This window comes from Pleurodeles waltl, chromosome 2_2 (genome assembly GCF_031143425.1).
Source record: "Pleurodeles waltl isolate 20211129_DDA chromosome 2_2, aPleWal1.hap1.20221129, whole genome shotgun sequence".
NCBI lineage: Eukaryota > Metazoa > Chordata > Amphibia > Caudata > Salamandridae > Pleurodeles > Pleurodeles waltl.
The window spans coordinates 354111531-354135613 of record NC_090439.1 but is presented as its reverse complement, the minus strand read 5'-3'; the positions used below and the strand labels follow the sequence as shown (position 1 = coordinate 354135613).

Here is a 24083-nt window from a genome sequence, read left to right as displayed (position 1 = left end):
ACAAGCTGTCCTGCTCCCAGACACCTTCCCCACTTCTACTGATCAACTCACCCAAGCCCTTTGCTCCCATTTACCACCACACAAAACATGTACTGAATGGGGAAATTAGCTGGCCTTGATAAAGTCATTTAGACATTTAGGGGCATATTTATACTCAAAAATGTTGACGCACAATGGGCGCAAACCCTGGCCCATATTTATACTTTGACGTCCGACCCCGCGGGTGTCAGAATTCCACCATGTGCGTCATTTTTTGGAAGGGGGAACCAGCCTTGCGTTAATTATATGCAAGGTAGGCGTTCCCTTCCAAAAAATGACTTTAAGGCCTGTGCCCCATATTTATACTCTGATGTCAGTTTGACGCACAGGAGGGTGTGGGCCTTAAAAAACGACGCACAGCCTGATGGGCGCCGTTTTTTAACGCCTGGGTCAGGGCAGGCGTTAAGGGACCTGTGGGCTCGGAAGGAGCCCAGAGGTGCCCTCCCCTGCCCCCAGGGACATCCCCTGCCACCCTTGCCCACCCCAGGAGGACACCCAAGGATGGGGGGACCCATCCCAGGGAAGGAAAGCTAAGTTTGGGTAAGTGTTTTTTTCCGAATTTTCTTGTGGCATAGGGGGTCCTGATTTGGGCCCCCCTACATGCCACTATGCCCAATGACCATGCCCAGGGGACATAAGTCCCCTGGGCATGGCCATCGGGCAAGGGGGCATGACTCCTGTCTTTGCTAAGACAGGAGTCATGTCAATGGAGGTTGGGTGTCAAAAAAAATGGCGCAAATCCGGTTTGAGGCCTGAATTTTGCCTCAGACCTGACTTGCCCCATTTTTTGACGCACATCCCCCATTTTCCCATACGCCAGCACTGCCTGGTGTGAGTCATTTTTTTTTACGCACACCAGTCCGCAGCGCCGGCTAACGTCATTCCATTAATAAGGCGCCCGCATGGCGCATTGGAATGGCGTTAGCCGGCAGTAAAATTTTTAACGCACAACTGTGTTGGCGCAGTTGTGCGTCAAAAAGTATAAATATGGGCCTTAATACTTTCATGTTCCTTTTTAATTTTATTTACTGCCTGAATTCAAAGCGGAAAGCCCTAATGTTAGTTCAGCACTGAAGTAACCCACATACATCTTACGAACTTGAATAGGGGTATCATTTAACCTTTAGAACAAGACTTTAATAGTTTATTTTAAGAATGTGAAGTTTTTTTGTACAAAATAATTTTTTGAGGTGAGCTATAAGCTATCTCCCAGTATGGCTATCTAATCTCATCTTGACTGTGAATGCCTGTAGAATTACTATGGGATAAATATTGAGTGACAAGTTTAATTGCTGTTATCTACAAGTCAAATAAATGTTTTAATTATTCGGATTTTTACAAAGATCCACCTAACGAAAAACAATAATTAACAAGGTACACATTACATGTTAAAATCAATATAATAAAAAATGAAGAATACAAATAACCTCCAAGAATTTACAAACATCATCTAAAAACGACATCGGGAATCCTGCATAATATAACATACATGACACAAAAGGAGAATAAGAATGATAGCTATGTACATGTGGTCGTAAACAGTAAACATCAGGCAGCACAATAAAGGGCCCTTCTTATACAGCAGGACAATAATGCTAGTCCTCCAGAACACAGGAATTTTCTGAATCTGGCTAGCGCATGCCCACACCAGCCTGGCTGAGGAAGGGTGATACCCTGAAACGGTCCAGGATGCATGTTTCTTGTCCAGGGAAAATCTGGCATGGCAGTTCGGACTGGACTGTTCCCATGGGGAGCATGGTCAAGACTGATTTGCATATGGCTGTGTCCAAACTGGAATGACATAGCAAGTGTTTCTCCAAAGCTATCTGGGACTACCTCCTGCCTGAGCGCTACCCTAGCCAACCCAGGGGGGTCTGTGTTTTCTTTGGACATTTGGGGCCAGATATAGCAAAGGGTTTTTCTCATTCTGTGTCAATGGGAAAATGTGTCTGTACATATGGCCCTTGGAGTCGCCGTTAGAGTGACCAGACTTGGAGCACTTTGAACATTGGGGATCCCCCCCTCCCTGCCTTGTGATCAAATAGCTCTTTCTTCTTAGGATCAGACCGGGACTGGTTACCTCTGCTCCCTGGGGAATTCTTTTGAGGGCCTTTAGAGACCTCATTTTTAATTTTTTCTCCCCCTTCTTTCTTCTGTTGGGAATCCTGACCACCTTTGTGGGTCTCCCCCTAGATACCTTTTTGGATACTCCGGTGCTATCCCAGAGGTCAGCCTCCTCAGCAAGCTTCCTGCGATCAGACATCTTTCCGTTCACTAGGTGCCTGCGCAACTCTACAAAAATAATGAGCATGTGCTCTCTCAGGATTAAATTGTACAACCCAACATAATCACTGACTTTGCCACCCCACACCCATCCATTCAGTGCCTTACTGGATGATGGTTGGATACTGTCCCTGAATCTATGGCGATACTTCTTAGGTGTCAGTCCAAACTTGGCAATCAAAATGGTTTTCATGGGAGTGTTCTGGTCTCCAACCTCTAATGTCAGATTTGTCTCCCTCCCAAGTGTAGGCATGTGTTTCCACAGACCTGCCCCCCATTACCCTTCACAAACTCCATGTGCTCTCAGTGCAACGTCATAACCAGAAAATCACCTGTTAATGTAATCTCCCACCACATAACTGGGCACCAAATCCTTGAGTTAACGAACCCTCTTGTCTCCAGCAGGTCCTGCATGTATGCTGCCACCATCACTGCTGGATTCAGACTGTCAGGCCTTAGACTCAATTCATGACCCAGAAGTAATTTATTTTCTGCAAAAGCTCTTTTAGCCTCTCTTTCAGCATTTCTTTCAGCTCTTTACGCTTCTGCTTTCCTCTCCTCTGCCTCCATTTTTAATTTGGCCAACCGCAGCCTGAATTCTCCCTTCTCTCTCCTTTCCTCAGAAGTCAGGCCATGACTGGAGACACTGCTTTGTGGTCTCGCAGGAGGAACAAATCCAGGGGTGTCCTCCCCTACTGCTGTTGGCAGCTCCTTGGAAGAGCCCTTTGTCAGGCTCCCCATCTCATCATTCTCTTGGATGCAGGACTCTGCCCAGGCCCTCAACGCCCTTTGAAATTCTCCCTTCATATCCATGCAAAAGCCCTTCAGCTTGGGGACTGTGTAATCAGTTTAACCTGGTTAAACTCCCCTGCTCCGCTTATGGACCCAGCCAGAGAAATAATGTATTGGATTTAAAAGTTGCAAAGCAGGGAAATTCACAGAAAATGAAAACAAATCAAATTGACCTTTAACTGTGGGTGAGTAGTGTACACATAGCTTTTGTATGGCACTGCCCAAACACAGGTCCTATCCCACCACTGTCACCACTGTTAGAAATAAGGGGCCAGATGTAGCAAAGGTTTTTACCCATTCTGTGTCTATGGGAAAAAGTGTTCGTACATATGGCCCATGGTCTCTACTTTGCAGAGGTATATACCCTTGTCCATGTAGGGACCACAATCCTAGTCAGGGTAAGTCACAACACACCCCAAATTATCCTGTGCTTGCCCTCCGGTAGCCTGACATCAAGCAGACAGGCTTAACTTAGAAGGCAATGTGTAAAATAATTGTGCAATAACGTATACAGTAACACAGTGAAAACACCACAAAAATACACCACACCGGTTTAAAAAATAGATAATATTTATCTGAATAAAATAAGATAAAAATGACAAAAATCCAATATGCGCAAGTTAAGGTATCATTTTTCAAAGGTTTAAAAGATTCTCAATCCTTAAGAACAAGTGGTTGTATCCTTGTAACACACAGTACCTGGGATGCGTCAAAAATAATGACGCGCGGGGGCCGGGGAAGACGGGATGCGCTGAAAAATAAGGCACTGTGTTGGATTTTCTGGCGCCGCACAGACAATGTGTTGTTTCTTTCCACGCTGCCAGGTGATGCATCGATTTCCAGTAGCGCAGCCTTCATTCCTCAATGCGATGCAGGGATATTTTGACTCACAGGGACGATGCGTTGAAAATCCTTGATGCACTGGTAGAAAGGAGCAGGTGATGTGTCGATCCCATTGGTGCTGCAGTGATTTTTCAGCCAAAAAGCAGGGCTGCATCAAATTGTCAGTTGTGAGTCTGGCACTGCCTCATTCTGGTCAGTGGTGAGGTGATTTTCCAGCTGCGATGCAGGCGCTGTGTAGATTTCTGCAGGCGTTGCGTTGATTTTCCAGTGCACGAGGATTTCCTGAAGTGGTGAAGCCTTTGTTGGCACTTAGACTTCAGAAACAGGAGGCAAGCTCAATCCAAGCACTTGGAGAGCATTTTTGGAGGAAGGTAGAGTCCTTCTAGCAGTCTTCAGCACCAGGCAGCAGGGTACAAAGTAGGAAAGCAGTCCTTCAGCAAAGCAGTCCAGCTGAGCCATTTGGGCAGCCAGGCAGTCTCTCTGACAGAGTCCAGATGTAGGTCCATAAGTGTCTGATTTAGTGGGGTCAGAGACCCAGTTTATATACCCAATGATGCCTTTGAAGTGGGAGAAGCTTCAAAGAGTGGTTTTGAAGTGCACACGTTTCCCTTTCAGCCCAGTCCTGTCCACCAGAATCCCTGTTGGAGTTATCAGTCCTTTGTATGAGGGCAGGCCACTGCCTTTAAAATGTAGGAGAGAGACCCTCCACCTTTCCTTCCCAGGGAGACCCATTCAGTATGCAGATTAATGCAAATGTGACTGAATATCCTACCTTTATGGCTGTCTGGGTGGAATGCACAAGGGGAACTGTCAACCAGCACGGACCAGACATAGATTGGCGACAGTGTGTAAGGCACAGATGGCAGTAAGTGGAGAGAAATGCCCACTTTCTAAAAGTGACATTTCTAAATTAGTAATAATAAAGCTAACTTCACCAGTAAACAGGATTTTCTATTACCATTCTGGCTACACAAAACATGATAGGGCTACTCCTTCCAGATCAGAATCTACCACTTAAAAGTATATGAGGGCAGTTCTAATGCTAGTGTATGAGAGGAGCAGGCCTCACAGTAGTGGAAAACAGATTTGTGAGTTTTTCACTACCAAAACATGTAAAACAAATAAGTACATGTCCTGCCTTTTACATACATAGCACCCTGTCCTGTGGGTTACATAGAGCCTACCTTAGGGGTGACTTATCTGTAGAAAAAGGGGGTTTAAGGCTTGGCAAGTAATTTTAAATGACAAGTCGAAGTGGCAGTGAAACTGCAAACACAGACCTTGCAATGGTAGACCTGAGACATGGATAAGGTCTACTTATGTGGGCGGCACAATCAGTGCTGTAGGCCCACTAGTAGCATTTAATTTACATGCCCTGAGCACAGGTAGTGCACTTTACTAGGGACTTACAGGTAAATTAACTATGCCAATTGGGTAAGAACCAATGTTACCATGTTTATGGGAGACAGCACATGCACTTTAGCACCGGTCAGCAGTGGTAAAGTGCGCAAAGTCCAAAAAACAGCAAAAACAGAGTCAGAAAAAGGGGAGGCAGGCAAAAAGTTGGGGATGGCTACCCTAAAACAGTCAGGTCTAACAGCAAAAGAACTGGTGGATTAATCCTAGATCTGTGAGTGGGGGTTAATGTTTGATTTGTTCCGTATTCCGTACATCATCTGTTCTTTTTGCATTTATATACATTAATGGCAGTAGTTAGGAAGATATGTTGAACTTTAGTTGGTTTAGAAGGGAAGAACCTGCAAAATTCTGTTTTAAAAACATTGCAAAAGGGTTCCAAAAATGTAAAACAACCTTTCCCATTCATGCATAGGGGCTCACCTATAAAATGTACTGGCATTATACTCCAAAAATATTTCCGTGTTTAACAAGAATCATTATGTGCCTAAATAATACAAAACATCTTTATTAAAAAAAATGCATAATCTTGTTTTAGGTTTCATAACAGCCGTGAATTGTGCAAAAGTGAAATGGGGAGCATTCCTGCAGATGGCGGCCACCGTTGCCCAAGTGAGTGCCCTGATAGTAATCATGGTTACCGGAGTGGTGAAACTGATTCAAGGTATGTGCGAAGGTTCTATCAATTTATTTCAGTTCTTCTTCGAGAGTATCAAATCAATGACACTTATTGCAGAGGTGAAAAACTAAAACATCAACAGAAAAAGTTGTACTTTTTATCTTTACTTCAAGTCACATATACGTGATCTTTTAAAATGGCTTTAAAAGTGAAACATTGATAAATGTGGGCTATCATGTTTATACTGAATTCCATAGGAAATTCTACCGTTTTTCAGTTTGCTGCGCAGCGAATATATTTGTATACAACTTCAAAGCACCAATGATTGTATACAAGTGTAGTTTCCTAACAGATCCTGCGTGCTGCAGGGAACTAATGACTCTAGGTGCAACACCTCCGTCTTTTTCTTGGTTGCAAAGACCATGCTATGCTATGTTTGCATTGTGCCTTGCCTTGGCATTGCAACCGCATTTTTACTTGAATTATTGCAACAATCGTACATAGTGTGAATCCATACTGCACATCCGTAGATATGTAGTGCAATCCGTCTTCCCTCAAAGGTAATATTCCCTGGGAATTTTAGAAACGTTTATGGGAGAATGAATTCCCCATTGTCTTGGATGAGAAATCACATTAAAATGTTCAGTTTGTGCGTCCTCCTTATAAAGCGACAGAAGTGGTTCATTATTTCCTTTAAAAAAGTACCCTGTATGTATAAATGCATCAGATTCTACTTCATCTCTATGATCTTTACCATCAATCTACATTCGTGTCAATTTCATAATTTTCTGTGACTCTACCGAAACGAAAGCCTTCACTCTTTTGAATAACGTATCAAGGCTACTGGTAAAATGTCAGTTTCTTCTATGATCGTAGTGGTCGTTAATGTAGTTTGAAGGTAAGTGTTATTTGTATTGTCATCCAGTCATTCCTTTAAAGAATGCATAAAATCTGAGAAATAGTATCCATACCACAAACATGGAATGTAAAAATTGAACTCAAATACAGTGCCATTTATTTATGATGGAATATAAATGTTACCTGTTGGTAATAAGGAATCATACATTAAATAAGCAATTCCTCTGTGCCCAGTCCTGTGGAAATTAAAGTGCTGGGTAAAAGTGTGCTTTCTTGTGCTGTTCCAGAGGGGCAGACTCTTGGGCACACTTAGTAGGGTGAGAGCAGTCGGGGGGCGTGGCCAACATGGCGACCGGAGCAGCAGCAGCATAAACTGCAGCTCCGATCCCTGGCCCGAACAAATATCCTGCTTGCGGTGCCTACACCTCGCTCAAAGGTGTCAGGCGTCGCCCAAACCTGCTGACCTAGACCCGCGCTGGAGACCACGGCTGCATGCTGGATGCCGTGCCCGCTTCGCGAGCTGCGAGCAGGCTGCTGGGCGGCCGTGCCCACGACCGCGGCTGCGGCCTGGGAGCTTGAGTAGCCGCGAGCCGCCTCTCTTGGACACGCTCTAGATGACGCAATCGCGACCGGCCCGAAGGCCGTGTCGCAGGAGCATCTGCCCAGCTGATAAAGCCGGTGACGGACGCAAATCCTCAATTACATCTCGGGATAGCGGCACTGGGTGAGGCTGCCCCGCCGCAGCGCAACACCCCACCAACGGATGCCTGCCGGAGCAGGCTAATGTACTCTACTCCCGCTAACCTCCGTGTGAGGTTAGCACAACTGTGCCCCGGCTCCCCCGCCTAGAAGTAGGACCCGCACTAGCAGCCGAAGCTGCATATTGGATGTAGCGCCCGCTACGCGAGCGCCGCGCAGCCTGCTGGGCGGCCGGGTCCGCGGCCGCATCTGCGGCCCACATACTCGCAGTTTGGAGCCGCGTGTCGCCGCTGGCGGACCCACACCGGGGGACGGATTCACGACCGGCCTGGAGTCCGTGTTGCAAGAGATTCAGCCCTGCTGACTACGCCGGAGGTGGGTGCTCGCTTTTAGCCGTGCTGCGCCCTGCACGTTGTTGCCTGTGGGAGCGGGCTTGCACTCTGCTCACCAACAACCTCCGTGTGAGGTTGTCGCCATTAGGAGGGGGCGCGTCTGGAGTCCTGCTATGCCCCGTGGCTTGGGGCCGCAGCAACATACCTGGTGTAGGCCTGCCGGAGTAGCGAACTAGTAGTGGAAGCGCAACAGACCTTCAGTTTAATATTGGGGATTTTACTACTAGCAAAGATTTTACAAACCTGTGGCCTCGCTTGGCACTCATCTGAGCTTTACCACAGGAGCGGTGAAGTAAAAGGATTGAAGCTAGAAGTTGGGCGTATGGAAGGACAGTGAAGCAAAGAGAGGAGAAAAAATAAAAAAATAAAAAATGAGGTGAGCCTATCGGTGACAATTACAGAGTCGCAGTGCGTAAACGTCACATCTACCTCCTCCTGAGCTAATTTATGCGGTGCAATTGGTAGCTCCAACAACTTACACGAGGTACCGCTCCTACTCCCACTAGGCCCTATATATACCCCCTACCAGCGCCACCATCTTTCAAATTGTGCTAGCAACCGCTAATATATTAGGCCATTAGTTACGTATCTTTTTTCATCGACCCACTACTGCGTTGTCTGCCTTCAGTGCCCATGCTGAACTGATCTGAGGTGCGCTCCCTGACCTGGCCTTATGTGACACTTCCAGCTATCTTGCTGTCCGCTGCCCTGGTGTGGCTCTTGGGCATCACCGTTTCATACAGCTGTAGCAGTATAGCACACTTAGCCCATCAACTGCTTGGAATTGAGGTGGGTGGCGGGCACATACCAAACCATTAGAGCACTCTTCTACCCACCAGGTATTAATCAGATCGCATCTCCATCACGACCCTGTATATCTGGCTCGGAAGCGTGGGAAGCGTCTCCCACACTCTGCATACTATCCTACAGACGCTAGTATATCACTTTTGCCCTTCAATTGTTATCCACAGCTTTCCGGAACTGCGACCTCACTGTGCCACAGCTTGCTTTCTTGGTCACTCTACCCGCATTGCCTCCAACCGGTTCTACTCTGTCAGGGCCCACCCGAAATCGCACTTGTCAAATGGTCAAACCAAAAACCCCACGTGCACCTCCGGGTAAAATGGACCTCAGCACCCCCTCCCCCACTGACGGCCAAGTTACCATGCAACTGGCTTTGCAGAAGTTGGACCTTGCATTACAATCGCACACATCACAGTTTGAGAAGATACTGCAAGCCATCCTAGACACCAAGTCCACCCTAGAAGCCAAAATAGGCTCGGTGACAGAAGACCTGAACATACTCCGCACTGATCAACACGCACTAGCCGACAGGGTGTCCGAATTAGAGAAAGACTCTGCAACCCTACCCCGGACTATGAAGAATCTCCAATCGCAATTATCACACTTAACAACAGAGGTGGGCCTCTCAAAACGCAGAGCTGAAGATGCAGAGAGTGGGTCTCGGCGCAACAACATACGCTTGGTGGGATTTCCTGAGCGGGTCGAAGGCCCCAGCACAGAATTATTCATAGAACAATGGCTCACGGACACAATTCTCAAAGACAATATTCCGAAGTTCTTCTCCGTCGAACGCGCCTACAGGGTCCCGGGCAGACCCCCTCCACCTGGTGCACAGCCTTGCCCGCTGATAGCGAGACTCCCTAATTACCGGGACAGAGACCTAATTCTACAGTTATTTCGCAAATCTGGCCCCCTGCGCTTTGAAAATGCAGTGATCACTGCTTATCCAGACTTCACAGCAGAAGTCCAGAGGAAGCGGAGCTCTTTCTATCGGGTTAAAGAGTGCCTTCGCAAGCATAACATCAAGTATTCGCTGATGTTCCCAGCCAGACTCCGAGTACTCTTCTTTACTACACCGGAAGATGCCTGGACATGGCTGCACGCCAAGGGCTTTGCCGACCCGATAGACATAAATACTCCAGGTAACAGTTGGTCTTCCCCCAAGACAAGGCGGAAGCAACGTAAAAAACAAGGCGCTAAACCCACACCTGAACAGTCACAAACTGATTGTTCCCTTCTCCTGCAGGCCACATCTAGATTTGTTAATACATCACCAACTGCCTTGTCTACTGAAACTCATGGGGAACTGGACCATGATCTTACTTCTGACTCGGGGGAATCCGCACGGGGTCCTACTCTCACGCCGCGCACAGCAGACGATATTTGTTAAGCCAATTGAGCTCCACTGACCCCGCTCTTTACATACAATAACAGGACTTCCCTCCCCCGGTTGCTCTGGAATGGCCTGGCGGCACCGCGGATCCTTTGACGCAGCGTGCTGCCCGCTTGCGGACCTGGGCGGAGAACTCCGCACCATGAGCAACTCAGGCAGGGCTAACTCATCACTTTGAACTAACGCCCTTCGGCACCCCCCATGCTCCATATGGACTGTTTTCTCATGCCTACAATAGCCGGAATGTTTTTCATTTTTTCATTATTCTTGTTGATGTTATATATTGTTTTTGAGTGCATTTTTTTTTTGGTTACTGGTTTTGTCACATCTAATTAATCGTAATTACAATTGCATATGCTTACCCCATATATGCCACATCAATAGGTTTACATTTAACAATACTGAGGACACTACCTGGCTAGCCTTGGAGGGTAATCGATGCAATATTTCCATAATAGGGTCGGGGGACAAACATTTTCCCGGTTCGGTTACATTTATAAATGCATTATGGCTTCTCAAACTCAACAAGGAATCTTGAAATATAAGATACTCACATGGAACATTAAAGGTATGGCAACACCGCAAAAGCGGCAAAGGATTCATGCATTTCTTAAAAGACATCAGGTACACATTGCCCTGCTACAAGAGACACACCTCTCTAAATCCACATTAGAAAACACACGCTTAAAATGGAAAGGACAATTATACGGCACCACTTCCTCTTCCTTTGCTCGCGGTGTGGCGATCTGGATTGCTCCTTTGGTCCCATTTACTATATCTCGCACACAATGCGACCCAGACGGTAGACACGTGATACTAGAAGGCGTCCTTGACGGGTCCCCCTTAGCGCTGGTAGCGCTATACTCCCCGAATTAAAATCAACGCAACTTCCTGAATACGCTTACCACTGGCAGTCTTAGTGACCCCACATTAGAGTGCGTTTGGGGGGGCAACTTTTATAGCGTTCTAGATACTCAAATAGACCGCTCATTCCCCCTTTTGTCGCGGCTCCATCCAACCGTGCCTCACAAGCTTTAGCAAAATGGGCCTATCATAACGATTTAAGAGACATCTGGAGGATGGGTCACCCCACCCACCGCAAATATTCTTATTACTCCCCAGTACATAAGTTGCATACCAGAATAGATATGATCTTTGTGTCCGCAACCGTAATCCAGAAAATGTGCAGGGCCGAATATTTGGCACGCACTATATCAGATCATAACCCGCTTTGCACAATAATGGCCTGGGGCCACATGCATACTTGCATACCAACATGGCGATTGAAGTCAGAAGCTCTCTTAGACCCCCCCTTCCATGCAGAAATGTCCAAACAATTGGCTGATTATTTTTCACTAAATAAAAATACAACCGCATCTCGCGCTATAGAGTGGGACGCCCACAAGGCGGTGATGCGTGGCCACTGCCTTGCAGCCACAGTGGGGGTAAAGAAGACACTCACTAAAGAACTACAAGGTCTGGAGGTTAAACTCCGCAAAGCGGAGGTTGAGGTTTCCAGTGGTGGGGCCACACTAGTAGCACTGAATTTGCTTAGAGCTGCCCAAGAGAAGCAGATACTAGACTATGTAAACACGACTACAGACACTACATGACACGACAACACGCTGAAGGGGATAGATCAGGTAGACTGTTGGCGTGGCTGACCCGCCAACCCTCGCAATCATCACCCATTGATGCGATACGTTTGAGCTCCGGCGTCATTGTCAGCACTCAATCAGAAATCAACGACACCTTCTCTACATACTACCGTGCCCTATATACACCTCCCACCCCCCCCCCATCGGAGCAGCAACTAACTGACATATTATCACTTGTCTCCCAAAACCAACATATCACTGACAATGCCACCACCTTAGACGGTCCCATTACTATAGAAGAATTGCGCTGAGCGCAAACGCAAATGGCACGTAGAAAAACCCCTGGCTCAGATGGCCTACCGGTAGAGTACTTTAACTCCCACGCTACACATCTTCTGCAGCCATTCATAGAGGTATTTAACGAGGCGCGTAATAAATTGCTATTACCAGACTCCATGCGCGAAGCTCTAATAGTCGTCCTCCCGAAGGGAGGCCGCGACCCTCTCGACGTCAAATCATACAGGCCGCTCTCTCTCCTGAACACAGACTGTAAACTATTGGGGAAAATATTGGCAAACAGGTTACTTCCTCACCTAGCAAGCTTAATACACTCGGATCAGTCTGGCTTTATTCCAGGGAGAAGCACCTTTTTAAACATCAGAAGACTGCTCCACATAATGCATAGTAACACAGAACCAAAAGCTGTAGCCCTCTCCCTAGACATTGAAAAAGCGTTTGATACGTTGAGTTGGGATTACCTTCTACGCACACTCAAAGCATTTGGATTTGGCCCCGGTTTCCTCCGATGGATCAAAACGCTCTACTCTAAACCCACAGCTCGAGTCAAAAATGGACGTGCTATCTCTGAGGCGTTCCCCATAGGCAGAGGTACCAGACAGGGTTGCTCATTATCCCCTTTTTTATTCGCTATAGCCATGGAACCACTAGCAATTAAGCTACGCAGCTACGCACATCTATGGGGCATCACCGAATTTAACACACATCATATTATATCCTAATACGCTGATGATGCCCTGATATACCTGCGCAATCACTCCATCTCCATGGCAGGGGTGCGGTTAATGCTTGACTCCTTTGCTCTAGCCTCAGGTCTACGCGTCAATTGGTCCAAATCAAGTATCTTTCCTCTTACCCCAATACCAATAGACCTTCACATGACATTACCGCAATATCAACTCCCATGGTCACACACTACCTTTAGGTATCTCGGGATACAAATCTATCATTCCATTGCAGACCTGGAAGAAGGCAATATCGATAGGGCACTCAGTTCTACTCGCAGCTCAATGTCGTTCTGGGGCTCGCTCCCCTTATCCCCCATGGGTCGGGTAGCGATAGCCAAAATGCTCATCCTCCCAAGGTTTTAATATTTTTTTACCGCCCTTCCGCTATGTTTACCACGCTAGTTTTTTAATAAATTACATTCATTATTAACTGACTTACTCTGGGGCAGGGACAGACGCAGGGTAGCGTTAGCTACAACACAATATCCGCAAGAGGCAGGCGGTCTGGGCATGCCCAACTTCGAAATATATTTTGCACCTTCTTAGCTGATGTGGGTATCTACATGGCTCAAGGAAACCCCCTCTCCTGAATATATAATGCTGCAGGCATAAATGGCCCCGAATACGTTACTGTCCTCACTTTTATCCGGTCCTAACCGCCTACCCTCAAAACTTATATTGCTAGACGCAGCTCGTTTCTGCTGGCGCAGATACGTTCAAAGTAAGACCCCTTCACCTCCTTACTTCCCTCTGTTACCATAGTTCCAGTTGCCGGGCACCCAAATACTCTCATCAAACCACGATACGCGGGACATAAGTACACTAAATGTGGGTGACTACTACTCTAGCTCCAAAAAGCGTACCTTCGCGGACCTGGTGACCGCTGGGGTTATGCACACAGGAGCCTTTTTGACGTATAGCGCCATTAAACGGCTACTTAACAACCTCTGGGGATCTGGCAACAATGAGCCACCCGAATCCCAATTACTCACTGTTATCCTTACCATAGGTAGCACAAAAGGCATCATAACTAAACTATATAAAGTACTGCTAGCTGAAGTCTGCACTGCCTTACCGCTTGCTAAAGCACGCTGGGATTCTGCCCTCCCTGCACCATTACCACAAAAAACTTGGGTTGCGGCTCTCACAATGATTAAGTCAATATCCCGCAATCCCCGTTTGCGTTACACCCAATTCAATTATATTCACCACTCATACTTATGCCCGGCCCGCATTCAAAGAATATACCCGAGCGCTAACCCGACATGTCCTAGATGCGCTATTCCAGCAGCCGACTTTTACCACATGGTCTGGAGCTGTCACTCCATAAACTCGGCTTGGCATCGGGTTACAGATGCCACAGCAGACATTTCATCCCATGCTCTGTTGCCCACCCCAGACTCTTGTTTACTTGGCATATGTCAACGCACCAAAGGCAATAAACATCTACATAGATTTATTGATCTAGTATTTATTGTCTTCAAACACCTAATAGCTACGCACTGGAAAGCCCCACACGTACCATCTCATTCTGCCTGGCTTCGCGACTTACACAGCCGCTCACAAGCCGAAGCTCAGACATTACGCTTACTACAATACAAAGGCCTACTACAGGATGGCCCCGAAGTTTGGGACACTTTTGTGGTAGCGATCGAAAATAGGGATGACACATACCCACCCTAAAATCAGTAACGGTATAGACATTATCCTTCTGTTGAATAACTATAACACGTTATCCTCAGTTGCCCCATCTTCACCCATTCTTTACATTAACCTCCTCATATCCCCCCCTAAAGCAATGATGTAGCACTTCTGGATGCTTCCGCCTCAGCCACGCCCTCATGCACTTTGTGCCTTGTTTTGCTTACCCCTAGAATGGCTCCACGCCCTATCCTGCCCTCACAACCCACGTCTCAATTGTGATGCCCTGGCCCCCATACACAATAGTCGGCTCTTTCTAATTTCTCCCACACCCTCCAATTGGCGTAGCCAGTATCAGGTGTGATATTAGCGGTGTTTAGGTGCGACTTCAGTTAATTGGTTGCACAGTTTTCAGTGGTATTTATGGTACAGCATTGCGCAACCGCGCTGTACTAGCTTATAAATGTGTGTAAACAGATCGGAAAATTATCAATAGCAAAACGTATTGTTGTGTGTGCATAATGTTTAATAAACAGATTTTTTTTTAAAATAGGGTGAGAGCAGTCCCCTTTGACCTTTCACCCCAAAGTTTCCCATTGAAGTAATGTTTTTCGCATTTTCTGTGACCTTGGTGTTTTTCATGTAAGGCACCCTACATATTTGGTGCTTCTCCATGGATAGCATGTTTATCCAGAAGGGTTCAAGACTACAATTATGAAGTGCGGTATCTACTAGGAATAATGAAAAAATATGGCAGATTTTCTGACTTTTCTGCCAATTTCTGCTAAAGAGGTACCCAGAAGCGAATGGGATGATTGTTGCATGGCTGTGGGATAAATCTGCCCCTTGCGTTTGTAAAATGGAATGAAAAGAGCACTCAGATTGTGATGTAACTTTTCAAGAGATTGTGAGAAAGGTGAAAGAAGGTTGACCACAGCAGAGAAGTTTGAGTGAGAATTTAGTTGCATTCTGGAAAGGGAAGAATGAATTATCGAGGGTAACATGCAGGTGAGAGGAGAACATATTGTGCCGTGGACGAGTTCAGACAAAGAGCTTCGGTGATTTGTTAAAAAGGGAATTTAAATGTGATAAAAACCCGAAGAGGATGGTTAAGGACGAACACTGGTGGCCTTCTTGTTGAGGCCCTTTAGTGCCTAGGTTGGACACCCATATTTTAGTCTAGTTCCACAGCCTGTGCCTTTTACACTCATACGCATTTTACTTGTTTTCATATTTTTTAGCAAAGAATCCTTGTAGCTAATTGTTTTTATATTTTAATCAGCTGCCTATTTCAAAGAAGACATAGTTCATGCTGCACATGTTGTCAGTCTTTGTACAACATGCACTCTTTGCCTTGTCCAAGGCTGCCACGTACGGTATATGATATGCCAACTCATATTGCTGGTCCAGGAGCCGGTTCCTATCCACAAGACACATCATTACTTCAGGCCTGTTCTCTGAATAGATTATTATATAAACAACACATAGGCCTAAGGAGGGTAGAGGGCATTCCGATCATGACCGTCCTTGGATGCGTATCACACTGTAGACATCTTTGCTGATCTTGGCGCTGGCTCTTCAGCTTCTCAAGATGATTGCCATCTGGACAACAGGCAGACCCTTTCAATCCTATTCGGGTATGGGGCTGAGGGTCACTCCCTTAGATCGGGACAGGCAGAAGGATTACAACCACTATGCTCTCAGATCTAGACATAGGGTTTCCTCAGTAACCTCTAGACTTCCCAGAATTGCACAAAATGGTGGGGTTGTTCATTGTCTTCATGTTCATTGTAATGTTGATTACTGTGCTCTGTTTCATCTGCCTTATTATCACAGCCCATGCTTTTTACACTAGGATGCAACTGCTTCAATAAATGTATTGAAATCCAGGTTACATCTTGTGTCCTTCAATGGCTTGTATGAGTAACTAAGTAACTGATTAAAAGTGGTATGATATGTTTCCATGACGTTCCTGAGGAGTCAGAGTGTCAGGTGTAGGTTGTCACAAATCACCTATTCCCTGATGTGGTAGGTGAGGCCCTGAGAGCTAGCCAAGAATCAGGCTGACCGATTCCAAGCAGTGTGGTGTTGACTCAATAAAACAGGAGGGGATGAGATAAAACGTTTCGGAGAAGAATAACCTAAAGCTGACAGGTCTAACAATTGGCATCTCCACGCCTTGGGGTGTCTTCTAAGGCACTCATTATAGAGGCTGTATAATTCCACTGGGTGAAGTAACAGGTGTAAATGGCCACTTCAAACGATACATTTTGTGGGATTACTGCAGTCCACGCAGTGATTTTTCCTGCTGCAACAGACAACGTTTGTGGGTGAAGTACCAGAGAAAGCATGCAGGAATCAGAAAAGTAAATGTGCTTCCTGTCTTTTTCCCAAATGCTTATAATCTCTGTTATTTTCCCGTCTGAGAATTATACCTCCTGCCTAACTTCTCACAATGAGAGCCTAAAAGTTCTATTGCAAAGATACCTGAAACTACAAAATAAAATCCTATATTACAATATTGTTGGAATGAATAGAAGTGATTTTAGGACTTTTGCAGTGAATGTTGTTAGTACAGGTTGTGACAAAGGTTTCAATTGTACAACAAGTGCAAATGACACTGGCGGAACCAGGGCCCATATTTATACTTTTTTTGCACTGCATTTGTATCATTTTTTTATGCAAAAGCAGCGCAAACTTACAAAATACAATTATATTTTGTAAGTTTGTGCCGCTTTTGCTTAAAAATATGACGCAAATGCGGCGCAAAAAAAGTATAAAAACGGGACAAAGTTCCTCCAGTGTCTACAAAAGATCTCATACAACCAATTACAGTTCCTTAATTGCCCATCACATATTTCTGTTGCAGTGCCAAGTAAATTGGGCCCATATTTATACTTTTTTTGCGCCGTATTTGTGTAATTTTTTGACGCAAAAGCAGTGTAAACTTACAAAATATAATTATATTTTGTACGTTTGCACCACTTTCGCTTAAAAAATTACGCAAATGCGTCTCGCAAAGAGTATAAATATGGGCCCAATTCATTTGTCACCTCAACAGAAATATGTGACGGGCAATTAATTAAGGAGCTGTAAATGGTTGTTTGAGATCTTTTAAGAAATCAATCTATAATCACTGATTCCCGAGGACAAAACAAGACAAAGCAAAAACATTATGCTTTTATTTTTTAGGTGACACTCAGAATTTTGAAAAACCGTTTGAAGGCTCTAAGCTAAACCCAGGATCCATGGCGCTGGCTCTCTATTCAGCCTTATATTCGTATTCAGGTTGGGATGCCTTGAACTATGTCACAGAAGAAATGAAAAATCCAGAGCGGTAACAGTGTCTTTTCATGTTCACTATTTTGAAGACAATCATTAGTTTTTCCTACTTTGAACATAGACTTTATCTGTATTTTCACCTGATTGTCATGGACTTTGATTAAACATAATGGCAGGCATTGTTGAAGCAATATCACATATACTTTGGCATCACAGGGTAGACAACTCCTCCTGCACGAAGACCCTCAGTAGTTTTCTATTTGTGGAAGGACTAGAAGATTGGGTAGAACATACAGAAGAAAATAGGACCATCATAGCAGGGTGACCAGATTACTCTGTGTCACTGGGGCAGTGCATTTTGACATTTGTAGTCTTGGTTCATTTTAATTGAACCACTTGGACCATCACACTTTATTACAATGATTTGTAAATGCAATGTCCAGGAATGGAAAGAGGAATCATGGAGCCATCTGGTCTCCATACATTAGAGCTTGGTATAGGTTTTGCTATGGCTGCTTCCTTCATGACCCCTGAGACCAGTGGTACCAAGCATCCTGCCAGTGGCATCAGAGGCCAGGGTACAATTAGCAACTGCTATCACTGACCACCTCCCAACCAATTTAGGTTATCCTAATTTGCTCAGATAATGCAACATAACAGGCAGAGGGGCATTCCAGATGGTTATAGAGAATGAATGTATGATCTAAGGTCCCAAGGTGAAAATGTAAATATTGTTATTGTAGCTTCCAGGTCAAAAGAAAAACACTTTGGGGGTTATTACAACTTTGGAGGAGGTGTTAATACGTCCCAAAAGTGACGGTAAAGTGACGGATATACCACCAGCCGTATTACAAGTTCCATAGGATATAATGGACTCGTAATACGGCTGGTGGTATATCCGTCACTTTACCGTCACTTTTGGGACGGATTAACACCTCCTCCAAAGTTGTAATAACCCCCTTTATCTTCCCAGTACAAGGAGTGGCCTCATGGAAGTGTTCACAATTGGAATATGTCAGGCCCATTTTCTGCAGACTAGCCACATTTTAAGCAGATGAGTTTGTTTGCGGGAACCAAAGAATGTGCCTTTTTTTCTGGACATAGGGCCTGATTTTGAGTTTGGCGGAGGGAGTTACTCCATCACAAATGTGACGGATACCCCATCTACCACATTACAATCCCATTATAGCCAATGGAGATTGGAATACGACGACTGGATATCCGTCACGTGTATAATGGAGCAACTCCTCCACCAAACTCTAAATCAGACCCTAAGAAATAACTCATCTGATGCTGATGAGACAATCGCTGCATTGGTAAACCTATCTGTCGAATCAGACTTAAGTGTTCCTGAGTAGCCTTTAAGTGCTTGCACAATTGGCTGAATTCAGACGACTAAGAACTGGAACGACCTGCTGTGGATTCTTCATGGAAAGCAATCACCTCCTACAACTCCTTCATAAAAAACCTTGATATACATATGTTAGAAAATCCTCAGGAGGTCTGGCCCAAGCACCACGAGATCCTTTTAGGATCCCGCAGCTACATAAGTGAATTAAATTAGTTGTCTACCAATTTACAGTACTCACAGACATCTGGGTCGGGCCTGGATCACAAACCAATTTTGTTATTTATTTGATGTGTTGTGATATGATGTGATGTAAACAACCTAAAAAACAGTTAAAGCGCAATGCAGCACATCAACCGTGGGGCAACGCAACAAAGACACAAGGCAATAAATAGGCAAAAACAATAACAGCGCAAAAAAAATACAAAGCAACATCGCCACGACAAAATGCAACACAACAAATATGCTTGGCATATTCCTACTTATACAAATTCATGATAGTGGTAAAAGGTGTTTTCACCTAGTTCTACCTTACTTACCACCAAGGACATGTAATAGCTCAAGTCAAAAATGTTTTGTAATCTAGCTCAAATTAGTGTCTTAATTTAGTACTACCGATGTCTTAAATTAGTACTTTAAGGCCCCTTTAGCCACACTATCATACCTATCCGTATTGCAGTGTAAGACTTCTCATGGGATGCTTTGGGTCTTAACAATACTGCTACCCTGACCCTGGAGCAGTGTTCATAGCCCTATCGAATGGATGTCTTAAGGACCAAAGTCTAAGACACCTAGTGATAAAAGCACTAGGATCCCTTCCATCTCTGAGTTTCCTAGCTCTGTAGACACCCCCAACGTTTGTCTCCAGTGTGTCCTCTTTCAAAACACTGATACTGTCTTTAGTCTTTTTGATTATCTGTATGCAAGCCAAAGACCGTTTTGTAGGTGTAGATTCATGCAATGCATCTGTTGGTCAAGTGGCTCAATTCGTGTGACAGCTTCTACTGTGCTAGAATATACTCTACTTTTTTCAGCACTGAATGACTAGATCCTCATAACCGTCAGCACAATTTTCTGACCTCAGAAAAAAATGAGGAGGAATAGTACGAACATTTTTCAAAGGAATGAACGTATTTGAGGAAGTATGTATTAGCATTTATATATATGTAGGGCAATGCACGCAACAATGACAACTTTGATTTATGTTAGAGTCCATAGCATAGGCAAAAATCTTGAAATGTTTCACTTTATAAAATACTTCATGAAGGCTTACTTTGAGTATTTCAGCAAAAAATCAAGTCTGATTTAAGATGCCATGTTGAACTTTGCACAACTCGTCAGAAGAATATTGTTGGACAGAAATATTGTGTCAAATATATTGTGATGTCAAAATTACTGAAAGGCAGAATATCACAGGTAGGTATATTGTTTATTTAACTGCTTTTTTTTTTAATATAGTTTTATATAATATTGCTTTTAAGGTTGAATAGTAAATCTGAGGTCCACCATTTTCTCAGCTGCTTTTTATGATGGAGTAGGAGAGTAAATTTGACCCTTCCCTAGTCCAACACCTCCCCTACTATTGCTCCAGATGTAGCGGGAATAGTCAATTTGCCCCTTCTAGAGTCCAAACCTTTCCCTACTTTTGCTCAAGTGAAGTGGGGATAGTTAATCTCACCTTTCCAAAGTCCATGGTTTTCCCTGCTTTTGGTTACATTGGAGTGGGAATAGTAAATGTAACTCCTCCAAATTCCAACACTTTCCCTACAGTTGCTTGCATTGGAGTGGTAATAGTAAATCTAAATTCTCCAAAATCTTAAACTGTTTCTATTTGAATATACTATTGTTTGGTAATTTATTATTTTAAATGTTAAGATTTTTATATACTTGCCTTCTTTGCCGATATTCTGTTCCATGATATTTTTCACACAATGTTTTGATCGTTTACAATTAAAGTATGTAAACTTGATATTTTTGACACAATATCTGGTAGCCAATATTGTTGTTGTTGATATTCTAACAGATAATCCTCCACACATCAGATAGGGACTAATGTGAAAGCCGTTGTGATAGGGCATTAACATTTTGTATCAACATGCATGGGAGTAGAGGGCATGATCATTCCAAGTCAATATCCATATTATAATTGTAGTCGCCTCCATAAACAAATGGCAGGAGTGACCATCTTGTAAAGACTGAGGAGAGTTTAGAGAGGAAATTTGATTGTTCAACATTAGGGGCATAGCTATTACCAAGTAATATTGGTAAACTGTCCAGTATATTATCCTGCAGGACATAAACTTTCCTTGTACACTTCAGAAGTGAGAGGTCTAAACAGAACACCTATTCTCAACCAAGTAAGAACAACTGTGGTATGAGCAGAAATTGCAGTACAAAAGCACAACTCAATCACCTCTTTAATGTTGCACTCTATAAATCTAATAACTGGAACCCCTGAAGAAATGCGATTTACATACCCCTGCGCCTGAGAAATGAGTTTATGTACTGCCATTTCTTTAGGGTGGACATACCCCAGACATTCCTGGTTATCAGTGATGGTGTTTTTTTGGTGGGGATATTGTGTTTGTCTTTTGAAAATGGAATGAATGAAACCCCACCTTGTGCCCACTCATGAGGATTTGTTTCACTCTCATTAATAATGCCCAACAGTGTTGTACAGCCAGGGTATAGTTGGGAAGAAACATGATCCTGCTGCCCTCCACAGTATAGTGTCTGTCTTTTCTGGCGGTACTTAAATGGATGTCTTTGTGCCTGATGTTTAGAATTTTTGCCACAATGGATTGGTGCAGGGCCCTCAGGGGTGGTCACCTGGCTCGTCCTTGATGCACCCTGTCCACTACAAACGTATTTGAAAATACTGATGGCACCACCTCATCAAGCACCCTGTTTTCTGTAAGTCTGGTTGGTTTTGTTCCCTCCAGGACCTCTGTATACCCAGTTATGTCCACATTCTTGTGGCAGAAGTACCTCTTCACATCTTTCTTCTGCCCTGAAGGATATCACATGAGCTAATAATTCTGCGACCTTCTGTTAAAGGTTGTGGGCCTGATTCACAAAGGGCCTCTGCATTTGTGGCAGAGGCCCTGCAGTTGTGGGGGAGTCTCCACACTCTGATGTAATCTTCACAATGAGAATTCTCATTGTGGTGATTCTGCCGTGACTGTGGAAACTCCCCCATGACTGCAGGGCCTCGGCCACACGTGCAGAGGCCCTTTGTGAATCAGGCCCTCAGTGTGCAGGCCTGAAGGCCCTGTATCCGGTTCTCATTAGTTTTAAATCTTTCCAAGAGCTGGCTCTGGTCATTGCGGAGCAAGCCAAGGTCAGCAGCAAAGAGTCCTGGTGTGAGTAATAGCTTGCAAAACCATATTCAGTTTGTCTGAAGAAATAGGGTTGGAAAGAGGTTCGCTTCCTATCTCTTCAGCTGCAGGTGCGGTAGAAATCCCAGTTGGTGCGGCTATCCTGTTTCCGTCCTGAAGTAGGAAAGCCTCTTAGGGATCTGTCTTCTCCCCATGTAAGTAGTATGGTGATGCAGCAGACTGGAAGGTAGATGCTGGAACGATGAATGATGGTGTACAAGATGTAACAGAAGTGCCCCGCTTTACTCCAAGCAAGCCATATTTATTTGTCCTTAAAGATGAGGAGAGAAGAGGGCAGGCATGAGCAGCCGACTCCCAGGACAGGATGCCCATGTGATTGACGCTAGTGCCTTAGCTGCAGGTCTATGTGCAGGAACTCAGCTCCCAGAAACTCCAAAGAGGTGCGGCATAAGGATAGCAGTGCGCTTGCGGATAAGAGAATATAGAGATACTAAGTATATGGGGAGTGAGGAAGACAATGTCAATAGAGGCCCTCAGTGCCCACAAGGGGGATTGTTCAGAGAGCAGGACATGGAAGGTGCCCCATGTAGGCCCCGGCCTTCAGCATCATTCTGCTGGATCACATGGCATTGTGTACTGGGGCCTCCCTTAGAGAGAAACATATGCAAGAACTCACCCTCACCCCAAAGTCCCATATGCAAGGCCCTGCACTCCTTGTGGTATGCTGTCTGCCATGGAGTGGAGTCTCCTGCTCTGATGAAGGTCCCCCAGTGCACGATGAAGGGCTCTCCATTGAAGCCACAGGTCTGCACACAAACGTTACCCAGCAAGGTAAGATCCAGGGCCACAAATACCTCTCCAGGGCTCTGAAGTGAAGCTCAGTCATAGATCGACACTCTCAGGTGCACAACACTGCTCCAATGAGGGGCGGGGATGTGCCCCTTCAAAGCAGGGCTCAGCCACTGTATGCTGCACACCCAGTCATACCAAAAGACTCCGATGAGGGCATAGATGCACCGGTATAGGAACAGGCATGGAAATAGCTCTGTGGTCACCAAAGTGCATGCTGCAGAGCTAAAAAAATTAGGGGAGAAATGTTAGCCCCATAACACTGAATAAATGATGAACAGAGCGGGGTCAGTTCGGCTCTCTTAAAAGTTGCTACCACCATTTTAGCTAGCTTAGCCACACCTGATGCCAGCAGCTCATAGGATTAATCTGCTACCTGCACATCTCTTCCCTCTACAGTGTGCATTTGTGGCACCTCATCCCACACCTGCACCCATACCCAATCAGCTTCTGTATATGTTACACTCCCCATAAAAGCACTGCACAGCAACTAGGTTAGGTTAGGTATTTATGGAGCACAATATTCACCCTAAGGAGTATCTTGATGCTTTATCAGAACATATTTCAGCACCTTCTAATATAAAACAATCAGACAGTCAGTAATGTGAATAAGGAAAGAAACATATTTTTCAAGCCTTCTTACATTTCAGGTCTTCTGCTTCTTGCCACACTTTCAGTGGCTAAGTATTCCACTAAGTGGCTGTGGACACTAATAAAGCGCGACTCCCAATCATTTTCCAGTAGGATCTGAGAACTTCAAGGAGACATTTGCTGTTAGATCTTTGGGCTCTATTTGCCTTGTACCAAGGAAACTAATGATAAAGCCCAGATAGGTTAGGAGGAAAGATTGATTTGTGTGCTAAG

The 24083-nt window shown here is 44.9% G+C and overlaps 1 protein-coding gene across 6 annotated transcripts in view; it reads left to right on the top strand.

Moving 5' to 3' along the window:
* LOC138282379 (Y+L amino acid transporter 2-like) overlaps window positions 1-24083 on the top strand; it is a 588082-nt gene that overhangs the window by 355410 nt on the left and 208589 nt on the right. For all 6 annotated transcript variants that reach the window (XM_069219875.1, XM_069219872.1, XM_069219870.1 and 3 more), the window contains 2 exons: window positions 5912-6037; window positions 17595-17739. In XM_069219875.1, the coding sequence (XP_069075976.1) occupies window positions 5912-6037; window positions 17595-17739 (271 nt within the window). The remainder of the gene's footprint in view (window positions 1-5911; window positions 6038-17594; window positions 17740-24083) is intronic.